Below are 23,036 nucleotides of genomic sequence, written 5' to 3'. Positions count from 1 at the left end.
ACGAATTCCGAGCTAGCATAATATTGTCCAATAAGTCTTATCATTAATTCTATTTCCAAAAACATACATTACATAACGATGTTCTCAATCACTTGATAACGAATATTTTTTTAATACCGACAACGCACACCATTTGTGAACATATTTATTCAAGAAACATGAGCTATATTATCCATTAATACATAAATTTTGAAATGGTTTTTTTTATGGCTGAAAAACAAATTGAACGCTTCCATTGCAGTGTAAAAATAAAAGGCAACATTAGAACTGTCGTGCATTTTATGTTTAGTTATAATATTCCGAAAATGAACAAGAAATATTATGCATGACTGAGCTACAGGAGGACCTAATGCAATAACAAAGCATGTAGTTTTTGTGTGTAAACGATCACGTTGTTTCAGTTCATAAAAATGAATGTGTGTAACATAATCGGTTAATTGCATTTTTTTTCGTGATTTAAGAAAACAGTCGAAGGGGGTACAATGTTTTCGAATCGAAAATGGAAAATTAAAAATAAATTAGAGTCAAGTAGGTATGCGTTGGGTCACATAATGATTGCGATAGATTTGAGTTATTTATGGGACGTAAATCGTATTGTGAGTTATGGGTTTTACAGTCTATAATGCGAGGGTTCGATGCACTGAAATATTTATTAACCTTCTGGGTTCGAGGAAATATCAATTTAGATATAAAAATAAGTCAAAAATAGATCAACATTTTGAATGAAGAACGAGTGGTGTTTTAGTAGTAGGAGGTTTTACATGCTAGTCTATATGTTTTGCCCAATCAAAACACTGTGAACATTCAATCATTGATAATAAAGTCTGTACATTCAGTCTGCCTGCTTTAGACTCATTGGGTTGACGACTAGGAAGATGAGACATTTTGTTTGCAGTTACATTGTGCTCAGCGACTTACTGTATTAGTTTGAATGATAGGCAGTTAGTGGGGAGAAAGAATACATTTCAGCTACTTGCGTGTGCTGGATTAGGTGTTTAACTCACAGAGCTTTACAGTTAAAGGCAAACAAATTTGTATCTAACTTCACATAAGCATTTTTACCAGCTGGTTCACTCATGCAAAGACATTACTCATTTATGTGTTTATACGGATTTAATAGTCAAACAAACGCTTGTGGTAATAATACAATAGTGTAAGTGAAGCAGCGAACTTAGACACAAATTTGGTTGACTTTAACTGTACCTAACGAAAATAGTTGCTGTAGAGTCTATGATAGGCAGACTCTATCTTTTCTACCATATATTTTCAATGAGATAACTTCATATTCTTATCCTCTCTATTTACTTGTCTTGAATTCCCACCCAGTTGGGGCAAAATATTTATTTTGTCACTGCTAACAAGAAAAAGCAATTGCAAACATTGAAAGTTAAATGTCACCCAACAGATTTCAAACAGAAAAATTCCAGCTTGAATAACACTTTCATCTTGCTGGACGTCTCTATCTTGATTAAGCAAATAGCTGTCTCATCGCATCAATGCACTTGTGTGACACAGTAATCTTTTAAGCAATTTAATCCATTTCTTATGAAGCCACAGTTACATTACATTCAAACCGTTCTACCACCAGTTCTTCTTTGACATTCAGACGAACCAATAGTACTTAAATTCGCATATCTTATTCATGACTGCTTCTTGCATCCATTTTTGCAATATAAAATATCCTGCTGTTAAGTGCAAGAGAACGCCACAGCGACTGTAAAAGTATTTATTGTACTCATTTCAGCCAGATGGTTCATACATAAATTCTCTGTACAACCAACGGAGCTTTTTGTGGTTAAAAAATAAAGTTTCTTTGGTGGGAGGGAAAAAAAACTTCCATAAGCTCGAATATATCGTCCGTTACAGAAATAATATTATTCTCAACACATTAAATTCAGTCTAATCCTAGATTACTACTTTTGCAACGTCTTTAATCTTCATATTTTTACAGGCCTTTCATGGCACAGAAAATCGAAATAAATGTATGATACGATATATACAAACACAAATGTTTATTTTACGGACATATTGGTCAACCGGTTGGATGGTGTATTGTATACACATTTCTGCTTTAAATAAACAAAATTTTAAAACGAACAGATGTATAAAATTCATTGAATGTCATCATCATATATGATGATCTACCCTTTGATTTCAACGATTTGTACCACAGCTTATGCATAAAAAAAAAAATTACAAAAAAAATCAGACTCAGTGCTCGTTAAAATTGTAATATTAAATGGGCATGTGAAATATACGCCGGATGCACTTTGAAAATCCACTGACAATTTCAATATCTTTTAGCTGGCGTTCGTAAATTTGATCGGATTTAAAAAAACAAAAATAAAAATCCTTTGGGATATATAATCCTTACACAAAGTGCATTTATATACCTTCGAGTGATACTTCATTTTAGTCGGTTTTCTGTGTAGCAAAAATGTATGGAAACAGTGTTATATAATGGAATCAATGTTATTGAACCACCTGTGGTCACATCACTGAAATTAAGGATTAAACAGCAATCTATTCGCAATTTGCATGGCTTAAAATACATTAAATGCATGACAACCATTTATTACACCGTATAGTTAGTGTGACTGTCTGACCGTATTGATTTTAGCACCTGCAAATGAATAAATTTTATTCGCATTTTACGTTAAGTGCACAGGGGAAAGACTTGAAGTGGAAACATGCATTTCATCGTATGCACACAGCCGAATAAAGGTAATAAAAAACGAGTTAGAAATTCACTATACTCGATTTGGCAATGGCAAATTCAATTTGTAAAAGAAAAATGTCATTTGTTCTGCAACGGATTTCCTCTATTTGTGTACATGTTACACATCATTTATACCTTAAGCGTGTGCCATGTCGTCGTTGTACATACTAACTATAATGACAACGCATTAATTCTTGCGTAAATTGTCTAATTGTGTCTAATTTTCCTAATGTGGACTCAGATTGCAAAGTGTGAGGAAAATCGTTAAATAAGCATATTGCTGCACTTTGTGTGTTCAGTAAACGTGTTGTTGTTACACACATAACTTACAGATGAGCCAGTTTCTAAACATAGTGGCTTTACAAACAAATCTCTATCGGCATGATCAAAGTGTTTCCGCGACGACCATAAGATTGAAGAGGAGTTGCATTGGGTCTGTGATGTAATTGAGTTCGAAACATTAACATTATTGTTCAAAACATTACAGCTTGGAGAAGAGCCACTAAAAGATCTGTATGTCTGTCATTAAAGAACTTAAAGAATTCAGTCGTATAAATCCAATTAAAATAAATTAATAAATCTGCTAATACCATAAAGCTTTGTGGAATGATAGGCCATAAACACCACGCCTCTATGTGAACCATATAAAAAACGTAATACGAAGCAAAACTAATAACAAAAAATATTTTCTTTTTTCCCAAAAATTTTGCCCGATGATGAAAACCACATGGTTGCCTGTCGACGTCAACATTTGCATTATTTGTGTTTATACACCAAAGATATATATATAATATGCATCATAACCATGGATATGGATAGACATGCAGATGCGATACCGTCATTAATATATTTAGAAGGCGATGAAATGCTCGCCATGTGCAGCCAATGTTAATTAATGAATAAGTGCCAGTACCACACACTACAATTTTATGGGTTTTGTGTTGATAAGTGATATTGCGATATGGGTTAGGGTTTATGACTTTATCTATAAGTTTAAAAGATTGAAAACCGTTGTTTATTGAAAGAAACCAAAGGTGAGTTTTGATTCGATCATTTGAAGTTTTTGCAGGCGCTTCGAGAAAAAATGGAGTCATTAAGGGGTCTTGATTGGTCGAAAAGGATCATTTCAATAAGGTTGGTGTGAAAACTCTCATTAAAGTTTCAATTTTTGCATATTTTCTGCAATATGGAGGTGCGGGAACTGCCTTTATTTGTTCATCAAACAAAATTTATTCGAGTCTACCTACTTTTATGCCTTTATGTTGAATATTTCAAAATACCTTTAAAATAGTCAAATCCTGATTAATCTGTTACGGACGGCTATCATCTGTTATCGATAACACAAAACATGTTAAAAAAATGAAGTAAAAGATTAGAAATCATTTTCACGAAAATAGTTATATCAAGTGAAGTACAAGATCCGATGATAAACCTGCTGATATGTTGGGAGACTGTGAAAGGTTAAGAGATGTCTCTGGTAGTCTTTTAGTCGTATTGAACACTTCACCAAAAATATGTTTCGATGCTGTCAATCTACATGAGCACATGACATAGTAAATAGTAAAACCATGCAGGAACGTTTACCAATACAAAATGCATATAACGATTCTAACTGGATTAAGGCCCCTTCCTTGAATGTATTGCCTCTAGTGCTCCTGTCTGATTATATGATGTCATAGCATAAACATTTGACAAAATAATCATTTCCCACAACTCATTCAAAATGTTATTCAAATTTTCATCTGCTTGGAGATAGTTTAATGCATTACTATACATCCATGCTGCACCCTCTAGTATAATTCTCGCTTTTAATCAATTGATATTCAGCTTCCTCAAAATTTGCATATAAATTTACAATCGTGAGAATGGAGGAGTGCGCCTCTTAGCAAAGATATTATAGCCTGTTGTTAAACTTTTTTCTTAATAAATCTATCGATACTGCCGGCAATAAGCAGTATAATGCTCCATTATCTTGAAGTGATTAATCTTGGAAATTTTTAATTAAAATATTCGCCCTTCTCATTGGGCTTGTCCTACGGCATTTTGATTTTTTTTTCAACGTTTCACTTCTATTTCCTTTTTTTCTTGTTCGTCAATCTATTAAACCAGAATTTTCATATATGAACACGCAACTCCTCTACATATTTTTGGATAAAATTTTATCGTAAAATAGGATCGTCTGTCTGCGATATATTGTTCTCTATTCCGGAGAATAGATTGCTATATCTATGGGCTATGATATATCGAATGGATATACACATTATGTTCATGCATGAATAAAAAGAGGAATAATTAACTTTTAAAGACACGAAAGGGGAGAGATTTATGAGTGTCATATAAAAAGCATCCAGTTAGAATGGATTCAATTTTCAGGTTTTATTCTTATTTGAAAATCGTAAAAATGTTCGCTGCTTTTGTGAAGATTATGCAATTTTCCATTGATACAATTGAATGAATGTTTTAATTTCATCTCAGATTATTGAGACGGATTAACGTCAGACAATTTACAGTTGAAAATGTCTATTTTATAAATGAAGCTTAATAGGGAATAGGGATCGTCTCTGATGAATCATTAGTTGATCAGTATATTAAGAAGACAATCCAAATTATTCAATCAACAGAGCAGAAGTTCGATAATAAAATTTTTGACTAAGCAAATGACGGATACGTCATGTTGTATACGTTTATCTAATTTCGCGTTTCATTGCTAACGAATGCATCTTGCGCATTTTATCTTATCTCTTCAGATTATTCAGTGACACAATGAGGGTACTTTTCAATAATACGAAATTATTGTCGTTGCCATGTTAGATTGAATGTTTTTAAGTTTGATAAGATGAAAAGAAATTAATTTCAGAAATGCCACCAGCGTTGCAGTCTCTTTACCGAAATAAACACCACCAATCTTTGAAATTCAATCCCCACACTTCCATTAAACGAAATTAATTTCAATGGACGTCTACCAACAACGTTACTTTCCTTTCACCCAAAATATGCATCGCCATTCCCAAGAAATTTGATTCCCCGAAAATAAACATATTGACATAGTACAGCTGGTAACATTGAAGTTGCAAACTGAAAAATCTTGAAGGGTTCTTCCATTTGTCTATTTCTAAGTGATTTATGATGAATATGAGAGAGACGTATTCCATCCGTAATTCAAACATTTATTATACAAAAAAACGGTACCGTTTAAATAATGAGCTTCACTTATCTGATGTGAGCCATGTTTGGATGAATAACATTTTATGAGAAATTGATGTCAAAAGAATGATTTATCGGAATATGGTTGAAGGGCCTTTGATACAGTCACATTTACATCTCGATCGAAATCATTCGGAATTGGTCGCTGTTTTTTAGAACGCATACTGTAAATACTATGAGGGATTCTTTTGAAAATCCACCTATCAAAATCGGACCCATTTCGTCTGGGATGGATATATACATGGTTTGAAAGGTCTTTGCCAGTAGACCTTAAAACAGGCCCCACACAGTCTCGAGCCACACCTGGTTGCTGATGGAAGATCTCCGAAGTTGGAAAAATAGTGTTTTTTATCCGAATTTTTCGGCCGTTATAAATGATCGTTCCGGGTGAGATTGGGCTCGTTGGAAAGCTGAGCTTAAGTACTTTCGGGTCATGCCTAGTTTGATTAGATTCATTGATATATGTTTGCAAAAAATGCAAGAAATTTTTTTCAAAATCTGTGTGAACTTTAGACAGGTCTGGGCTGGTACTGATGACGCTTAATGTGAACCTAACATGCTAGTTGTAACATGCATTGTCTAAGCTTTCCGTTGATACCTCATTTGTAGTGCTGGTGATTGCTGACATAACAGAACTTTATGTTAGTACAACCGCTACTCGAAAAACTCGCCAGCAATCACCAGCACTGCAAATGAGGTATCAACGGAAAGCTTAGACAATGTATGTTACAACTAGCATGTTAGGTTCACATTAAGCGTCATCAGTACCAGCCCAGACCTGTCTAAAGTTCACACAGATTTTGAATAAAATTTCTTGCATTTTTTGCAAACATATATCAATGAATCTAATCAAACTAGGCATGACCCGAAAGTACTTGAGCTCAGCTTTCCAACGAGCCCACTCTCACCCGGAACGATCATTTATAACGGCCTAAAATTTCGGATAAAAAACACTATTTTTCCAACTTCGGAGATCTTCCACCAGCAACCAGATGTGGCTCGAGACTGTGTGAGATCTACTGGCAAAGACCTTTCAAACCATGTATATATCCGCCCCAGACGAAATGGGTCCGATTTTGATAGGTGGATTTTCAAAAGAATCCCTCTATGTCTGCATTAACGCAAAGCCTCCATATTACAGACTTAAACGAAAAACAAATTGATTTTAACCATAGCACTGCCACTAGCATTGACGCGCGTGTTTTAGACGTCAAAAAGAATCTTAATTTTGATTGATGTATTCGTGTACACTTGGCTGTGTTATGTGTCTTCTTTCTTAACTGAAGACATGCAAAGCCTATTCTGATACCATCAGCCTCCAAATATTTTTAATGTAATTGCTAGGATCGGTGCTATGTTCTATCCGTAAACTATTACACAGGCCGATTAATCATCTCTGTATTTGTGTACCTTTAAACGGAAATTCGTGTAATTGAACCAAATTAAAATCATAATTTAATGTGAACACTTTACACTTGAATAATAAACGAAAAAAAAAATTCAATCGTCGCTTAACTCAATAAAAAGCTCGACAAATACTACATTAAACACATTTATTATGCCCGGTTTATTTGTCCAATCACGTTTCCAAGATTTCTTTTAATTGACAATTTCCCTTCCGACAGAGAGAACAATGAGATTTGGAATATCATATTCATTTCGGCACCATTTCTCATTGTCTTCAATTTATAATTCATATTTTCATTGTTATAATAAAATTATGTTCCGAGTGTAATGCACTGTTTTGTGTCGGAACACGCATTTTGTTTCGTTGCTCGAAATTTATTGCATTTTCGAGACATAGAGAAGAATGTAATTAGAAAGTCCTATTGATCATTTTTATAAGATACAAAAACGCCTTTCCGAGGTTTATTCATTTCGATATCTGCCAAGAGACGTTTGTGTGCACTAGCATTGCCAACGAAAATAGTTTAAAGGAAAAGTTAATTTAAATTTATGAATTTGAAATTCAATCATTTGTGCAATTGTTGTGATATCAACGAGATATTCGTCTCTTTGGAGGTAGGTATATAACGACCTATAGAAAGGTCATTAACACGACGTTATTCTAACAAGAACATAACTAAACATGTAGTTCAACCGTAATGAATTAAGCATACAATATATACATGTAATGCACGCACCATATATATGTACCAGTACCACCTATATATATCCACCATTCTATTAAAACAAATATCACCCCTCAGCAAGACGCAATTATATTTTGTGACTATGGTAATGCCGGTGACTCACCGTCGTACGGTTCAGTCGAATCGTGTAATAGGAAATAAATTTTCCATAAAGAAAATGAACGCTAGCAAAAGACTGGTGCTGCATTTAAAAATGTGACTCGTTTCGACAATTTTTTTTTTTATATAAAAAAAAGTCTGCGACTCCAAATCATACATTATTTATACGATACGATTACCATCAGAAGACATACAAGTCATGCCACATAATAATGTATAGATATGTGTACAGTACATAATGTGCATGGTGCATTTTATTTATTAACTAAACGAACGTTAAACTCATCAAAGTGAAGAAAAAAACAACACTCACATCAACCATAAATAATAAAAATCAACTTCAAAAGCGCACACATCACTTGACACTTGAACGAATTGAAATTGAAGGGGTTCGCCCTTACATTTTATTAATAAACATGAAAAGGAAAAGGATTTCGTTGAATAAACGAATCGATTTTGCACGTATTTTGGGTAGATAACTTAAATAGAAAAAGTTTAAGATAAATCCAAGATATAGAAGAAAATAAATTGAAACAAACAGAACCAGAGAAATTCGAGAATCTTTTTATAGAATTTGATAAGATAGAGATTATGTCGACGGCGGTATAAAAATAGAAAAGCGAAATATAACAATAAAACGTTCGGATAAATAAAAGTTAAGTATCCATCCACCCTCAAAATGGCAATAAATTTCCCTTTAAGGGATCTCTTTTTTTATGAGTTTATTTTTAGAAAAATGTTGTGTTGATCTTATATCCATTCATATTTCTTTAGATGTGAAATTTTAGTCATGCTTTTCCCCAGTGAGAAAATTTTCTTTTTATCTGGTTTTCTTGTTCGTACACCATATCGATATTAGTATAGTACTTCATCATAGTAGAACATGAGTGCATGACGTCATTCCGTTTTGATATTACACATAGAGCAATAACGAATAATATGAGGGCATTAGAAGCTTTTATTGGAGTTCGTTGCTATATTGCACACAAAGACGATGTATAAATAGACCCGTGAGAGACAGCTAAATTTTGTACCATTTCTTGTCTAATGCAAACAAACATAAATTATGTTTACATTCAGCAGGAACAAGGACATTACATCAATTTTCGGTGGTCATTTATTACGGTCAATGTAAACGACATTTCGTCATTTATTACATTAGTTTTTGATGCATCATTAAGGGTTCAACGACTATTTAGGGTACAGTAGTTCCGAAGGATTTAGAGTACCGGATCTATGTTTTTTATCGAAGACGTGTGCAACGTGTTGTTGATTCCATCCACCTTTTTATCAGACTACAAATTTCGCTCATCAGATTATAAAAACGTTGATTTTATCTTTTATCGTAAGTAAAAGTTTATTGCTGGGTCTGCGTTGCTGGGTAAATTGAACTTTTTTTTTCGAAAATATTGAAAATAAATTTCAAAAGTTACAGAGTTGTCAAGCAGAGATTACGTAAATTGGGAAGTTAAAGTTGGGGAAGTAAAATAATGGAAGCAGCTATAAGCCGTATAAAAGTTTTGTGGAAGCCGGTAAAATGCAAGTAAGTGTTTTCTCGTGTAAATGAGAAGCAGTGCCGCTTTTAGCTTTTGAGCGCCATCGGACAATTGGAAAAATAGGCACCAATTTAGTAAAGCTGAATTTTTTTAAGGACATCGGGCGTCATTTTCTTCTGCTCCACTTCAGGCCCATATGGAAAAGGCGGCACTGGAAGTTAGTTAGTTGCATCACGACGAGCTGAAAAACCAGACTTATATGCCGAAAAACCATGGATGATACGATAGTCGGACTGAGTGGTGCTAATACTTATGTCCCTTAAAACGAAGATGTGTTTTAATCAAAAAATTCTAACCATTTGGCTTTGCAATGCTTAATCATAATAAAGCTTCGTTGAGCCATGAAGCATTTATTCTCTGCGTTTCATCGCAACTAGGTAGTTTTTAGAAGTTTTAGTTATTGACAAAGATGACAGAAATAGTAGATTACGTCCTTGTTTGGAATTTTTTATTTTGCCAAGTGTGGCGTCTGTAGTTCGAGCCGAAGGCAAGGTATGCAACCTCACAGGGCAAAATACAATTACATAAGATATTTTGCTCTCTAAACTCCGCGAAATGAGTCTTAACGCTCATGTCAATGAAGTAATGTTTTCCGGGGGGTCTAATGAGTAAAAAGCGATTATTTTTGTCTCCTTCTTATACAAAAAGCCTCGACTGTCAAAGTGGAAGATCTTGAGTCAAACACTGCATGATACTTTCAACAAATGAAGTGAAAGATACGCTTGCCGTTGATATTAAAAGGTAGTTTTAATTTACTCCTTGTAGTCCCAAAGCCGAAGGCAAGTACTGTAATCAGGACTTATTTTAGAGAATTTTAATTCTGAAAATTCCGAAAATTCTGAAAAAATTCCGAAAAAGTTCCGAAAAATTCTGAATTTTTTTTCGGAATTTTTCAGAACTTTTTCGGAATTTTTTCAGAATTTTCGGAATTTTCAGAATTAAAATTCTCTAAAATAAGCCCTGTCTGTAATACAAGTTGCGAAAATCAATAATTTGCTAGCAAAATTCACTCGGACCACTCCAACCACAATCGATCTTCTCACAAAACCAATTTTCATTTTTGAACATTGAACAAATCAAAAATTTACCTGGAAAAACGTCTCGCATTTCTGGACTCGGAGCATGAATCCATCCATTTCGTTGCTGTATGATACATTGAAACATTTTTTCCTGCCGCGCACTTCTCCAATCTTATATTTATAAATTCTTTGGCTTGTCTGCTACACTATTTTATAGATGTAAATCTCACAAAATATTTCTCACAACCACTTTGATAGGTTCACAAAACCAACAGTTTTTTTCTTTCTCTTGAGCTAATTACATATTTGGAAAAATTTTGCGGTCGCTTTTCGATCTTTTGACTAGTGGAGAATAAAAACCATCAGCACACAATAATTTACATAGTTGGGGGTTATAAGGGGGTGTGTAACTTTAACGAAATTTCGATTATTAGAAATTCACTTGCATCGACTGATATAAACTGCGCCAACTTTAAAGTAAACAAATCATACATAAATCTTTGTGTTTTATTCGATCATTTTGGGTTCAATTAACTTGCCAATATAATCGTGACACCAAAGTATGTATTTGGCTAATATGTTATAGTGATGACCAAATCGTTATTTCTTTGTACATATGAGTCATGTGAGTTTTTATTTTTATACCATTAATGTAACGCAAAGTTCATAAATCGCAATACATATTCGTCGGGAACGAATAGCAATTTTTAACATATTTATTGACCTTGAATTTCGGTCAAAGTTTTAATTACATTTTCATTTTGTACATTTATGGCGAGAATTCCATATGGAATTATAGTCAGTGTCTGAATTAATTTTATTTCATTTGTTTGTGGGCACGACCAGTTAAATGAGTTCAGTTCAGCTGTTTTTTTACACAAACACTTGTGTTGTAACTTCCTCGTGTAACATTATTACGAAAACATTATGCTCGTTTTTAATGTTGTTGATTTAATCCACAAAGTGACATGACTCCTGTAAGAGTGGATTCAGTGCAAATAGCAATTCCAACAAGACTGTATTAAATTGCGCATTTTTATGAGTAAGAAATGGTCGGAAGCTTATCGAATACAGCAAGATCGACAATGCAGCAAATAGTCGCATGATTTCTTGAATGATAATATTAGGTTACATTCGATACTGCGAACGTAATTCATTACATGAAGAACAATCTTGTGATAAACGTTAAAACACACGAGTCAGTTGGCGAGTATCACAAAGTTGTTTCCGAATTAATACAGTACGTAGCAGCATCCAATGTATTCTGATTTGCTACCAGAAAAACAAATGAACCGAAAATAGTCCACATGTAATGGATCATTCCCGCATGGATCAAATTGCTATGTAATGGTCAACTTTCGCATGGGATCTGTAGTAATAGTATATGTCAATATAGACCAATATAATGTTGATTGGTTCAACATTCCCTGATGAGTTCCCCAATGTGTTTGTCTTCAGTTTACATTTCACTGGGATTGTAAAGATGAACTCCGAAGTTTTTAAATTTACGTGCTTCTGGTCGGTAAATGCAATCTTTTGAGTACATTTTTCGCATTTACCGACCAGAAGCACGTAAAGCACTGTACGTACGAGGTTCCAAATTTTTATTTTGACGAGTGGAAATACAGCCCTTCCCTTCGGGTCGGGCCATAACGTACCGACTCGTCAAAATAAAAATTCGGAACCTCCGACGTAATGTACTATTAACGGAACGAAACGGTGTCTCTAGGTACTCTAGGGATAAACGAGACTCGGACGACTTTTTGTTTTTGTTTCATACGCGGATTTGACTGTACTTGAGACTGAGATTTGACTGAGACTCTGAGTGAACGGTGGATCAATGGACGAGATTTCTTTTCTTACACAGATAATCCGTAGACCCTCTAAACCCCTGTGCGTCTTTCTTAAGACGACAGGTAAAAAAGTCCATTCTCATTGCGAGATGTATCGGATCACAACATATTATGTTGATTGGTCAATTTTGAACCATATTTTTACGTCGACTTCGCCTCGTTAGTACCATTTTACGACTAGTGCCGAAAAATTGAACTTTTGATCACTCGTGATAAAATGTACTACTCCCTCACACCAATACCAGAATGTGTGTAAATTAGTAAATTATTTACTTTCAGATCTCTGAATTCAAAAACGGTAAGAGTTCAGTTATCAGAATAAGTTAATGTTTCAACAATATAGAGTAAATCACGTCCATGTTTGGACAGTTCAATTTGGCCACTTAAAAGCTTAAAGCTCGCACCGAAGACAAGTGCTATAATTGTAACAGTCAACATATCAATTACTTAAGTAATTTCCTGCACAGCCCCGTGGATATGAAAATTACCACAACTGTCATCAGGTAATAGATCATTTCCGTGGGGTGCTGCGAATTAATGTGCTCATCATGCGTGTTTTCAACAATTCTCTAATCATTTCGTCACCGGAATTAATTCAAAATCGAAAATAATTTTTTTTCCCGAAAATTGTTGACTTCAGCATTATGCACCAAGGATATGACGAAATATGGTATTGAACACAAACGTTTTGTTAATTTGATTAAATTAAACGATAAGAAACTTCTCGACATTGGTAATAAAATAATTGTGTCATCAAATCGTGAACAGCACACGCAACATCATTGCAAAAAAATAATTTTCTGAGTTTGCATGAATAATTGTAGGGAAATTACTAAGCGTGTAATATTTTATGCACGAGCATCCCCAAGCAATTGCGCAATTATTTTTTTTTAGAGATACGAGATAATCATCAGCTATAAATATGTAATGTGGCAGAAAGACTAATGAATCTTGGCAACTTTAAGTAATTTTAATATCCTCTCATTTAACAAGATTAAAGATATCAGAACGAACCGTTACTCAAGCTTACCACCTATTTCACACATAATAAACAGGCGACAGAATCTCAGAACGTGAACAATACTGTTGTGTAATTTGATATACATATTACCACCATTTACAGTGTAAAGCAGCAAATTCGTGTAATTCATTTCCCACGATTAAAATTATTTACCCTTAAGAAATACAAGCCAAGTCATTCGGTTCACCAACCATAACCGAACAATCAATCGCAGGTATTGCATAAGTTTCCTTTCTCAAGCACTGTACACATGCCTTCGAGAACAGCGCGATGTTATTTATAGGGAATGATACAAAGACATTAATTTAAAATCGCTCAAATGGAAATGCTCAGACAGTGCCAGAAGTTTTTGTTGCATTCGAAATTTATCGCACATTTTATTTCGAATTTTATGTTTCAATGTGCTGTTCCGTTATGCCTTATGCGTTTCGTAATTGTCCGTCGGCGAACGGTGGTGGTTGTGGAACGGAATATCATGATTTCTGTGTTGTGGTGAACCACGAACAAGTTGTAATTTACAACTCTTTGTAAAGCTCAAAGCTTGGTATCAACGACAAAGTTTTTCGTACAAATTGGATGGCGTTGTCAAAATACAGACTATGTATAAAAAGGTGTAGTTTTACCTAATCTCCATTGCTCGCCTTTCCATTACAGCATAAAGCATCCAGGCAACTAAATACTGTCTGCCATTAGGAAAGTATAGTTGGAAATTTATTGCAAACTGGCTATGGTTTGGAGCGTTATTATTTATCTGTGTTGCAGTCGCATGTAATGCATCTTTTCATTTGCTCTAATAGATACAAATCAAACTTTTAATCGAAAAAGAAACGTGATTAGGTCAACATTGTGTTGGTTTAATTGTTTATTGATGTGTTAGCCGTGTGTCCTGAACAATTAAACAAATCAGAGCTACCTCCATTTTCCGACGAAAATTATATATTTGAAATGAATTTTCATCGACGAAAATTGTTTCCAATTTATTTATTCGGTTGCACACACGATATAAAGCGTAGAGCGTTTATGTTGTTATTGTTCGTTCATCCATTATTAATTTCGCCCAATTAGACATGAACCGACCATTAACTTGTTTCTAATTCATAGACACGAAAGCAATTTAATTTGTATATGTAATGGAACCCTTGATTAAAGTGGTTCAATGTTTAATTGTTTCTTTCGAGAATACATAATCGATGAAAAGCTATAAACAATTTCCTGTTGATTTGAATCAAAGTAATATCGAAATCGTTCGGTTAAAATCAGATAAACATTATTTGATAGCTGCCCTTGACCTCACACCTGAGTAACAAAATTGTCTTCTTAATATAATACAGAAAATTTATGATTTAGTCATAAATAAAGTCCACTCCATAATTACCGATGTCGTTGAACGGCTTAAACGCACTTTTAAGCAATATATATTGATAGATGTGACACAATGTAATTTCGAGTACATTTTTAGTACCGTGTCCCGTACAGCCAACTACAAGGTTGGAATTTTGTTACAGCTATCATCTACAATGTAGATTCTACATATTGTGGATCGAGATAGGAAAATGAGTGCAATGGACTCAATGAAAGTTTATAACAACTGATTCAGTACATCGGAGGAGGGTAGGTGCAACGTTAATTGGAAACTGTTGGTAATTCATTTTACTCAGTCCCACCGGGAAATGAGTCATTACTGCATTGGCATGAACGTTAATACTCATTTCCCATGGGCTCAGTTGGTAATAGTATATTACTTCCGAGGTTCCAAGTTGTGTATTTGATAAGTGGGGTGTTACAGCCCGACCCAAAGGGGAGGGCTGTATTCCCCACTTGTCAAAAAAACAACTTGGAACCTCGTAAGTACAAGGCTTCACTTGATTAGGCAATGTAAATAAAAATGAAACATGCCGTCACACGTAAAATAACTTTTCCGTAATTGTTTGGAACTTTGTATTTTGTCTTGTGTGGTTGCGTTCCTCGCCTTCGGCTCGAGCTGCAAAGGCCACACTTGGCAAAATAAAAAGTTTAAAACAGTAACATAATCCACTACTTTCGAAAGCTCTTTGCTTTTGACTCATCGGATTGCGCCTAATTTTTGCATTGCAAACTTTACGGTGTTCTCTGTTCTCTTGAGTAATCTTCGCGAGTCTTGTTTAACTATATAGAAAATCGATTCTATTACTAGAATTAAAAACACTCCGTTGCGTGGTCTCCCTGTTCCGCCGACCAGTTCTCTTTGTTTCCAATAAAATATTATTTTTCTCGATAAAATGAACTGACCAATGACCACTACTTGCATTATAAGTACATCATAAAACGAAATGCAACGTTGTTTTTAATTAAAACGATTTAACTAAATAAATAATGCAGAGAGATAGAGAGACACAAAAACCTGCATATTTATGCAATATGCATTTTAAGGTGCAACAGCCGGTCGGGATACTACGTACACATAAGAGAGAAAAAAAAACCGCATAATAATAAATGACGATAAATGATTACGAAAGTAGTTGTTACCTCCTAGCCATTGGCTGAAGAATGTTTATTTAAATTTTTATCGTTGTCCATGTTTACGTTTTTATTATTTAAAAAGTAAAAGTTTACATACACCGTTGATCATTAAAAGAAAAAAAAATCGTTTGCAGAGGTTTTCTTTAACGAGATTTTTGTTTTTATTATGATGTGCTGATGTGTAATGAATGTTTATGTCAACCAACGTTTTATAAGATGTTTTCAAGTTTATTACAGACTTTTATTCCAGTCGAAATCATTATTGTATACAACCTAGAATATCGTTAGAACGAACAACCGTTTTGTGTTAGTTGGATGTTTAATAATTTTCGTTTGAAGTGTTAAGTGGTAAATTTAATGACGCTAATGATGTTCCGAGTGAAAAGACAATTTTCCATAAAACAAATCGTATCGTTAAGTATAGACATGTGTACCATATATCGGTCAGGGAAAATAATTGGAGTTTAGTTTATGAATTCAATTAATTTCAACTTAATTAAAAGTGTTGATGATGCCTCTCTCATAACAATTACACTTCAAATAATTGGTCGTCTGTGTAAACAATTTTCTGGATACAATATTGTGCGCAGTTGGATGAAATTCTGTGGTCGTATGCGGTTTTGTCTGTGTTTCTTTGTTGAAGTTTAAAAAAAAAGAGAATCCAAAATGATAAACGACCAACAAGTTTGTAGCAAAAATTGTAAAACACAAAATAATGTGCTGACTACTGACTGCTGACACTAAACAAATAGAATCGAAATATATATTCCACAAGTCCCATTATTATGTTGCGCTATCTAATTCGGAAATAATAATATCTAACCCATTATTGCCACTGGTAAACAAATTTCATGCCATTCAACAACAAAAAGAGATGAAAAAAAAACCTTTACAAGAAATAAATCTAATTTGTAGTTTCTTGGCTCGAAATGCCATGTTGCCAGGCACAAGAGCATGAGCTACACAAAAACGCGAAACATGTTATAAATGATGACTTCGTATTATTTATCTAGTTTTTTTTATTACAAATTTATTTATCGTTTTTTTTGCGATGCGAAGCTCCATTTCAAAATGAACCATCATCAGTGTGAGATCATATCAAACGAAATTGATCGTATATGTTTCCCAAGCTTAATTGGTTTCAAGATATGATTTGTTTCTGTGGATGAGTTTTAAGAGAAGAAAAAAACGCGCAATTCAATGATAATAAAACTTAATGATGAGAATGTGAAAGTTGCATTTGAGTACATAGTGTAACAAATGTTTAGCTACTTCATTAATGTATTTTCTATTATCTCGTTCATTTACCCGCTATATTTAATGGAAATTTACGTTCAGAATTTTCTTAAATACTTTATTCGATTTGAAGACCAATGCAATTGAAATAATCTAAAGTGCAATTAGCATAAAAATGAATTATTCGGTTTACAGACGGCAAGAATATGACCAGTATTCAAATCTTGTACTTCAATTTTTTCAACATGCATTTTCATGACCATATGTGACAGGCATGACAAGCTTCTGCGAGAAGCCATGAAATGAATGTATACTTAAAGACAATAAATATGTCAACTGGATAAAAAATGAGCTGTCAACCATCTACTCTTAATTAGAGGTTTGTTATCGAAACTACAACTCAGTCGTATACGTTTCACCCAAAACAATAGCTCATAAATTTCCCATTTTTCCCCTGTTGTAAGTCAAATCAAACAAAACAAAATTTGTTAGTGAAAAGTGCATTGTACTCTTTTCGTACACACACTCAGCATTTCCGAAAGCAAACACAATTGAAGAAACCTTGAACTAGCCGTTAGTTTGAGAATGCTATAATAACACAGCCATAGTGTAAGACTTCTGTAGATTGTTTGTATATGGAATTACTAAACTACATTTTATACTCGCTTCACGTCAATGGCCAGCCGAAAGTCGTGTACAACGTTTTATTCGAAGAAACCAGTCTCCACAATACAATTTATGACAAAAAAAAAATCTTCTGTCTTTTAAATTGTATACATGAGGTACATGTAGTATATGCGAGGAATTGTGGTGACAACATAATGTTTGGGGTCAAGAGTTTAAGAGTTTCTGTATAACAGTTTCTTTGACAAATATTATCGAACCGACAGAATTCTCTGTTCGTAACACAGCAAACTTGGAGTAGCTAGGAACGTTCGTAACATAGCAAACTGGGAGTAGCTAGGAACTTAATCGGTATGAACGTTGGCACTCATGCCATCGTCTTGAACTGGGACTCTGTCTATAAAGCCTGTGCTTGGAATCGAGGATAAATGAATCTAACATATTGATGGATACGGCTAGTCATCTGATATTGAAAACGACTCCAAGAACAGCGACAAGACCTAGTGTTTTCTTATTTATAGCGGAATGTCTGACACAAATATTGAAGTAGTAGATTTAGTCACAAACACTCAAAGTTAACACAAAATAAAGTAATAGATTTTGTTGTGGTAACACTTCCTGATATGTTAAATTGACCTCTTCGATAAACAACTAACGTTTACCCAAATCTATACAACAATATACACAGCACACGAGTAATGCGTTATCGTTTGGCTCACAGGCAATATAATAATAATTCAAAATAATTCCGTCGAAAACTTAATGTAAACAAACGAACGACTTTGATATCTCAATGATTGAAAAATGTGTTTTATTAGCTTACGATTCTCGATAGTTACAACGAAAAGGAAAATAAATCATCGAAAACATACATCACGGAATGGGTTCTTGTAATGGCACGTATCATCAAAATTTATAGCATTAACTCTAAACACAACAGAGCATAATGTACGGAACAGATTAAGGGCTTCGTATATCGATCGGTTACATAAACTTTACTTGAAAAAATAAATTTATGTTGTGCATATGATGAACACACATCTGTTATTGACTTTATGATGCGATCGGAATCGACGCAATTTTACCATCACACTCGAATGCCATATGATCGAAATCGAACTTGTAAAGAAAGACTTTGAAATTAATCCGTTGGATTTAATTGATGGATATCAAATCAATGGATAATCAATTTTACAACTTTGGTTGAGTATTAACACGTTGGCTGAATTTATATATATTTGAGTTAAAATTCTGTTGGAACGATTATAAAACCCACATAAATATCAATCACATTATGTGTCGATAGTTATCGTACTGTGTGTGTATCTTTGTGGTGTAGTACTTATGGAGATAATTAATTATTTTTCCTAACTTCTACCATAAACAAACATATTGTTTCTGAGGAAAATATACATTTTATCGCATATGTGGTGGCATCCATTTCCATAAAGTAATATGAAGTCAGTCTGTTATTTGTTAATTCATTCTCTGTTATTTTACTCTATTTGAACATATTGTACGTGTGGATTGGTTAGCCTCAAAAATCGATTTTGCATAAGGACCGAAATATACGTGGTATTAACGACACGATGTAATATATCCGGATTGAAATGTGCTAAGACTGTTTCCGTTATCAAAATCCGTTCTGGATCATTAATTTCGCACAATAGACGAATACGGTATACGGACCAAACGCTTACAATCTGTGCGTACAGGCCTGCAATTCGATGTTGTTTTTATTGCATTCGGATACCAATCTCAGTTCAATGACCATCTTGTTTTCATATATTAATAGTGTGTAAGTATGTTGTACCATTGTGTTACATTTGGTTGTTTTTATTATGCCATTGTCTGTTGTGTTTATATTATTATTTGCATCATTTCTAATTATATCTCGCTCTTTTCGTATACACATTGAAAGGATTATGTAGGTCATTTTCTGATGCTCAAATTAAGATAAAGATGTAGGAGTAGGTTGATTTTTTTGTTGAACGGTCACAACGATTGATTTCTGACGGTAATGTAAATTGGGTTAGTTACACCGAATTAAATGGAACACTGAAATGTTTATAGAGTGGAAACGAAATTGGTGATACTCACTCGGTCGCATAGTAATAATAAATTTGAAAGAACAGAACGAGAGAGACAGGAGACTTTTGAAAATTGTATCATAATATGCATGAACTGAACAATGATACAGACTGTGAACGAAACATATGTTGTCGAAACGACGACAAAAATAACCAATGAGCTCTGACTAGTGTATTAATGAAGTACAAGATTTTGCATCGACAGTTTTTATTTTTTATCGATGGAGAACCTAATTATAAGACACTTTGTCTCGTATCATATGCCAAAAAAAGTTAAAACTTTTTTTATAAATCATTTTGAAAGTCACTAAAAACACGAAAATTCGAATAGAAATACAGTATGTCATCAAAAAATTTTGTATTTCGATTCGAATTTTCGTGTTTTCAGTGACTTTCAAAATGATTTATAAAAAAGTTTTAATTTGTTGGCATATGATACGAGACCAAGTGTCTTATAATTAGGTTCTCCATCGATAAAAAAGTTAAAAAAATTTTGTTTGGAACTCAAATTGAAAGAATATATTGATCATGCGTTAAAACTAATGAAGTACAAGATTTTGCATCGAAAACTGGGACATACTTTAAACAAAAGAAGTGACAGATTTAAGGAATTTTTTTATGTTTTGATTACACGTATCGGCATATCTGTTGTGCAATAATGCTACAAAAATGGGTGAACTCTATTTGTAAACTATGACGACATTTGTCGCCCTTCACAATCACTGCCAAAACAATTTTTTCTGCCTTTTTTTTGATTAATTGTAATTAAAATCAATTATTTTAAAATCGCACCATCAAGCAATTCGGTCAATTTGCGAAAAAATAATTTCGCAAATTATGCGACCATTGTTCGATCAATTGAAAAGTTTCAATTCAATTCAGTTCCAGTCTTTCGAGCAATAAATGAATTTCTTTTCGTCTAACTTTCTGTTGACAAAATAAATTTTCGTTAAAATATTTCTGTTGGATGGGCTTGATGGTTTTGTGTTGTTCATTTATTACAGCTGTTGGAAATTGATAGAAATGTCTTCATTAAAATTTGTTTGCGGTCACAAACGAATCATCAGCTCAATTCAGCTTAATTAAATTCACTCTATGAATTTAGCGTTCAGTTTATTCTTTTTTGCAGCAGTTGGCATTCAATCGATGTAAACTCGCAGAAAATAAAAAATAAATAAAAATTAATCGAATGAAACCTAATACATGTAGTTGCTGCCTCGGTTAATGCTAAAAACCTATATGGTAACCTGTGTTTCGATTTAAAGTTTTTTTTTCTAGTTTCAAGGCGTGATGTTATTTGGTGTCGATTTTTATGTTTTGGTTCTCTAGGAATAGACGCAATAAAAAGTACAGCTCAAAGTTAATCTGCCGCACCACAGAGTATTTCGAATTAAACTAGCCGTTTAATGAATCACATTTTTCCAATTATTAACTCGCATTTCTGATAATTCAACCCAACTGGATTATCTCATTTTTAATTTAAAAAAATTATAAATGTTTTTATAAATGAAATCATTTGCCATGTTATTCACGATTGATAAACTCACAATGTCTTTGCCTCTTTATTGCTATAAAATTCTTCGATTCGGGATGACATAGATCTATTCATTACGAAAATTCTTCGAAGTACTTTGATCAATTATACCATTTGAATTGTAAATGTTATGTTTGTTTCATCTGAGAGCTTAACTCGGAATAATGTTAATATATGATCTGTGTGTGGATGGAATTAGCGCAATGTTTCGTTCAAAAAGAAAATTGAAATGAACTCAAACTGAAGAGAAAAATGGAAATCGTTGAGAAAGATTAAACGCAAATAATAATAACGAAAATCAAATGGTTTATAAATCATGTACGAAAGTGCATGCGGCACACATCATATAACATCAATTCATCAATTTTGAATTATAAATTTGTCTTCAAATAAAAGAAATTCTCTTGTCAACATTGACTTTGTATTTTCTGGCGTGAGTGTGTGAGAAACGAACATCAAAGAGCATTTCTATAATGTTGTGCTAACACAGAAATTATTTAACATATGACACGCGCAATGATGGATGAAGATGGGATCAACTAATGTTGACTGGGTATTCAATATGCGTAACCATAATTTCATTTTTGAATTTGACGAGCTTTATGTAACAAAAGTTATTATGTGAAATTATTGAATTGAAGTCAATTTAAAATGATATTCTTTTCGATACATGGAGGATACTAAATGCTGTACGATAAGACGAGTAAAGAATTCAATATGAAAACAATGTGTGCAGTGCTCATTACCATTATGTACATTATTATGGTACAAGAGTTGTAATTTACGGCGCAATAAAAATTCACTTGAGAAGAAGTATAAAACGAGAAATCGACAATGCATCAAGTGCATTTTCCAGAAAATGTACCAATCATTTAATGGTTCAATTACGCCACTTATACAGATGGAGTTGTTGCCTTGAGTAATGGAGAAAAAAAAATACATCAAAGAGATCCACCACGTATCCGTTAATGACATGGAATAACTGCTATTACAAACTCTCCAACAAATTAACTTGAGTGACTCAACTCATATAACATCAGACCAATTGATGTACTTAAACCCTTAAACTACTGATGATTCCAGCAGAATCAACGATAAAAACTTGCAAAATGATTAAAGATGCTCGATTAAGTAACGCTTTTTTCGCTGTAAAAACGTTCTACCAATAGAAAAGCAGACAAATTGATGTGTGTTGTAGACGAGACTGAATAAATTTATGGTGAAATAAAGGTTCGGTAGGAAAAACCATTTCTGGTCAATAAAGTAAATGTCTGTGAATATCAATTTGACGATAATTATTATCGGAGGATAGTGGAGGCTTCTCGAAATTTATTAGCTTAATCGACTAATACTACTTGTTTCATCTATCTTAATGGTCTTTCCGGACGGGTATTACTTGGTTTCAGGACTAATTAATCTCACAGAATTT

At 33.6% G+C, this 23,036-nt stretch overlaps 1 protein-coding gene across 3 annotated transcripts in view; it reads right to left on the bottom strand.

Annotated features, from left to right (window-relative positions):
* LOC119072485 (SLIT-ROBO Rho GTPase-activating protein 1-like) overlaps positions 1–23,036 on the bottom strand; it is a 56,450-nt gene that overhangs the window by 13,531 nt on the left and 19,883 nt on the right. Inside the window, exon 2 of one of the 3 annotated variants that reach the window (XM_037177720.1) lies at positions 10,820–11,092. The exons of the other annotated variants lie outside the window; for them this stretch is intronic. Coding sequence (XP_037033615.1) covers positions 10,820–10,895 — 76 coding nt within the window. The 5' untranslated portion in view covers positions 10,896–11,092. The remainder of the gene's footprint in view (positions 1–10,819; positions 11,093–23,036) is intronic. 3 annotated transcript variants of the gene reach the window in all.

This window comes from Bradysia coprophila (assembly GCF_014529535.1).
Source record: "Bradysia coprophila strain Holo2 chromosome IV unlocalized genomic scaffold, BU_Bcop_v1 contig_81, whole genome shotgun sequence".
Lineage (NCBI taxonomy): Eukaryota > Metazoa > Arthropoda > Insecta > Diptera > Sciaridae > Bradysia > Bradysia coprophila.
Note: the sequence above shows the minus strand (reverse complement) of the source record. Positions and strands in the feature narration are given on the sequence as shown.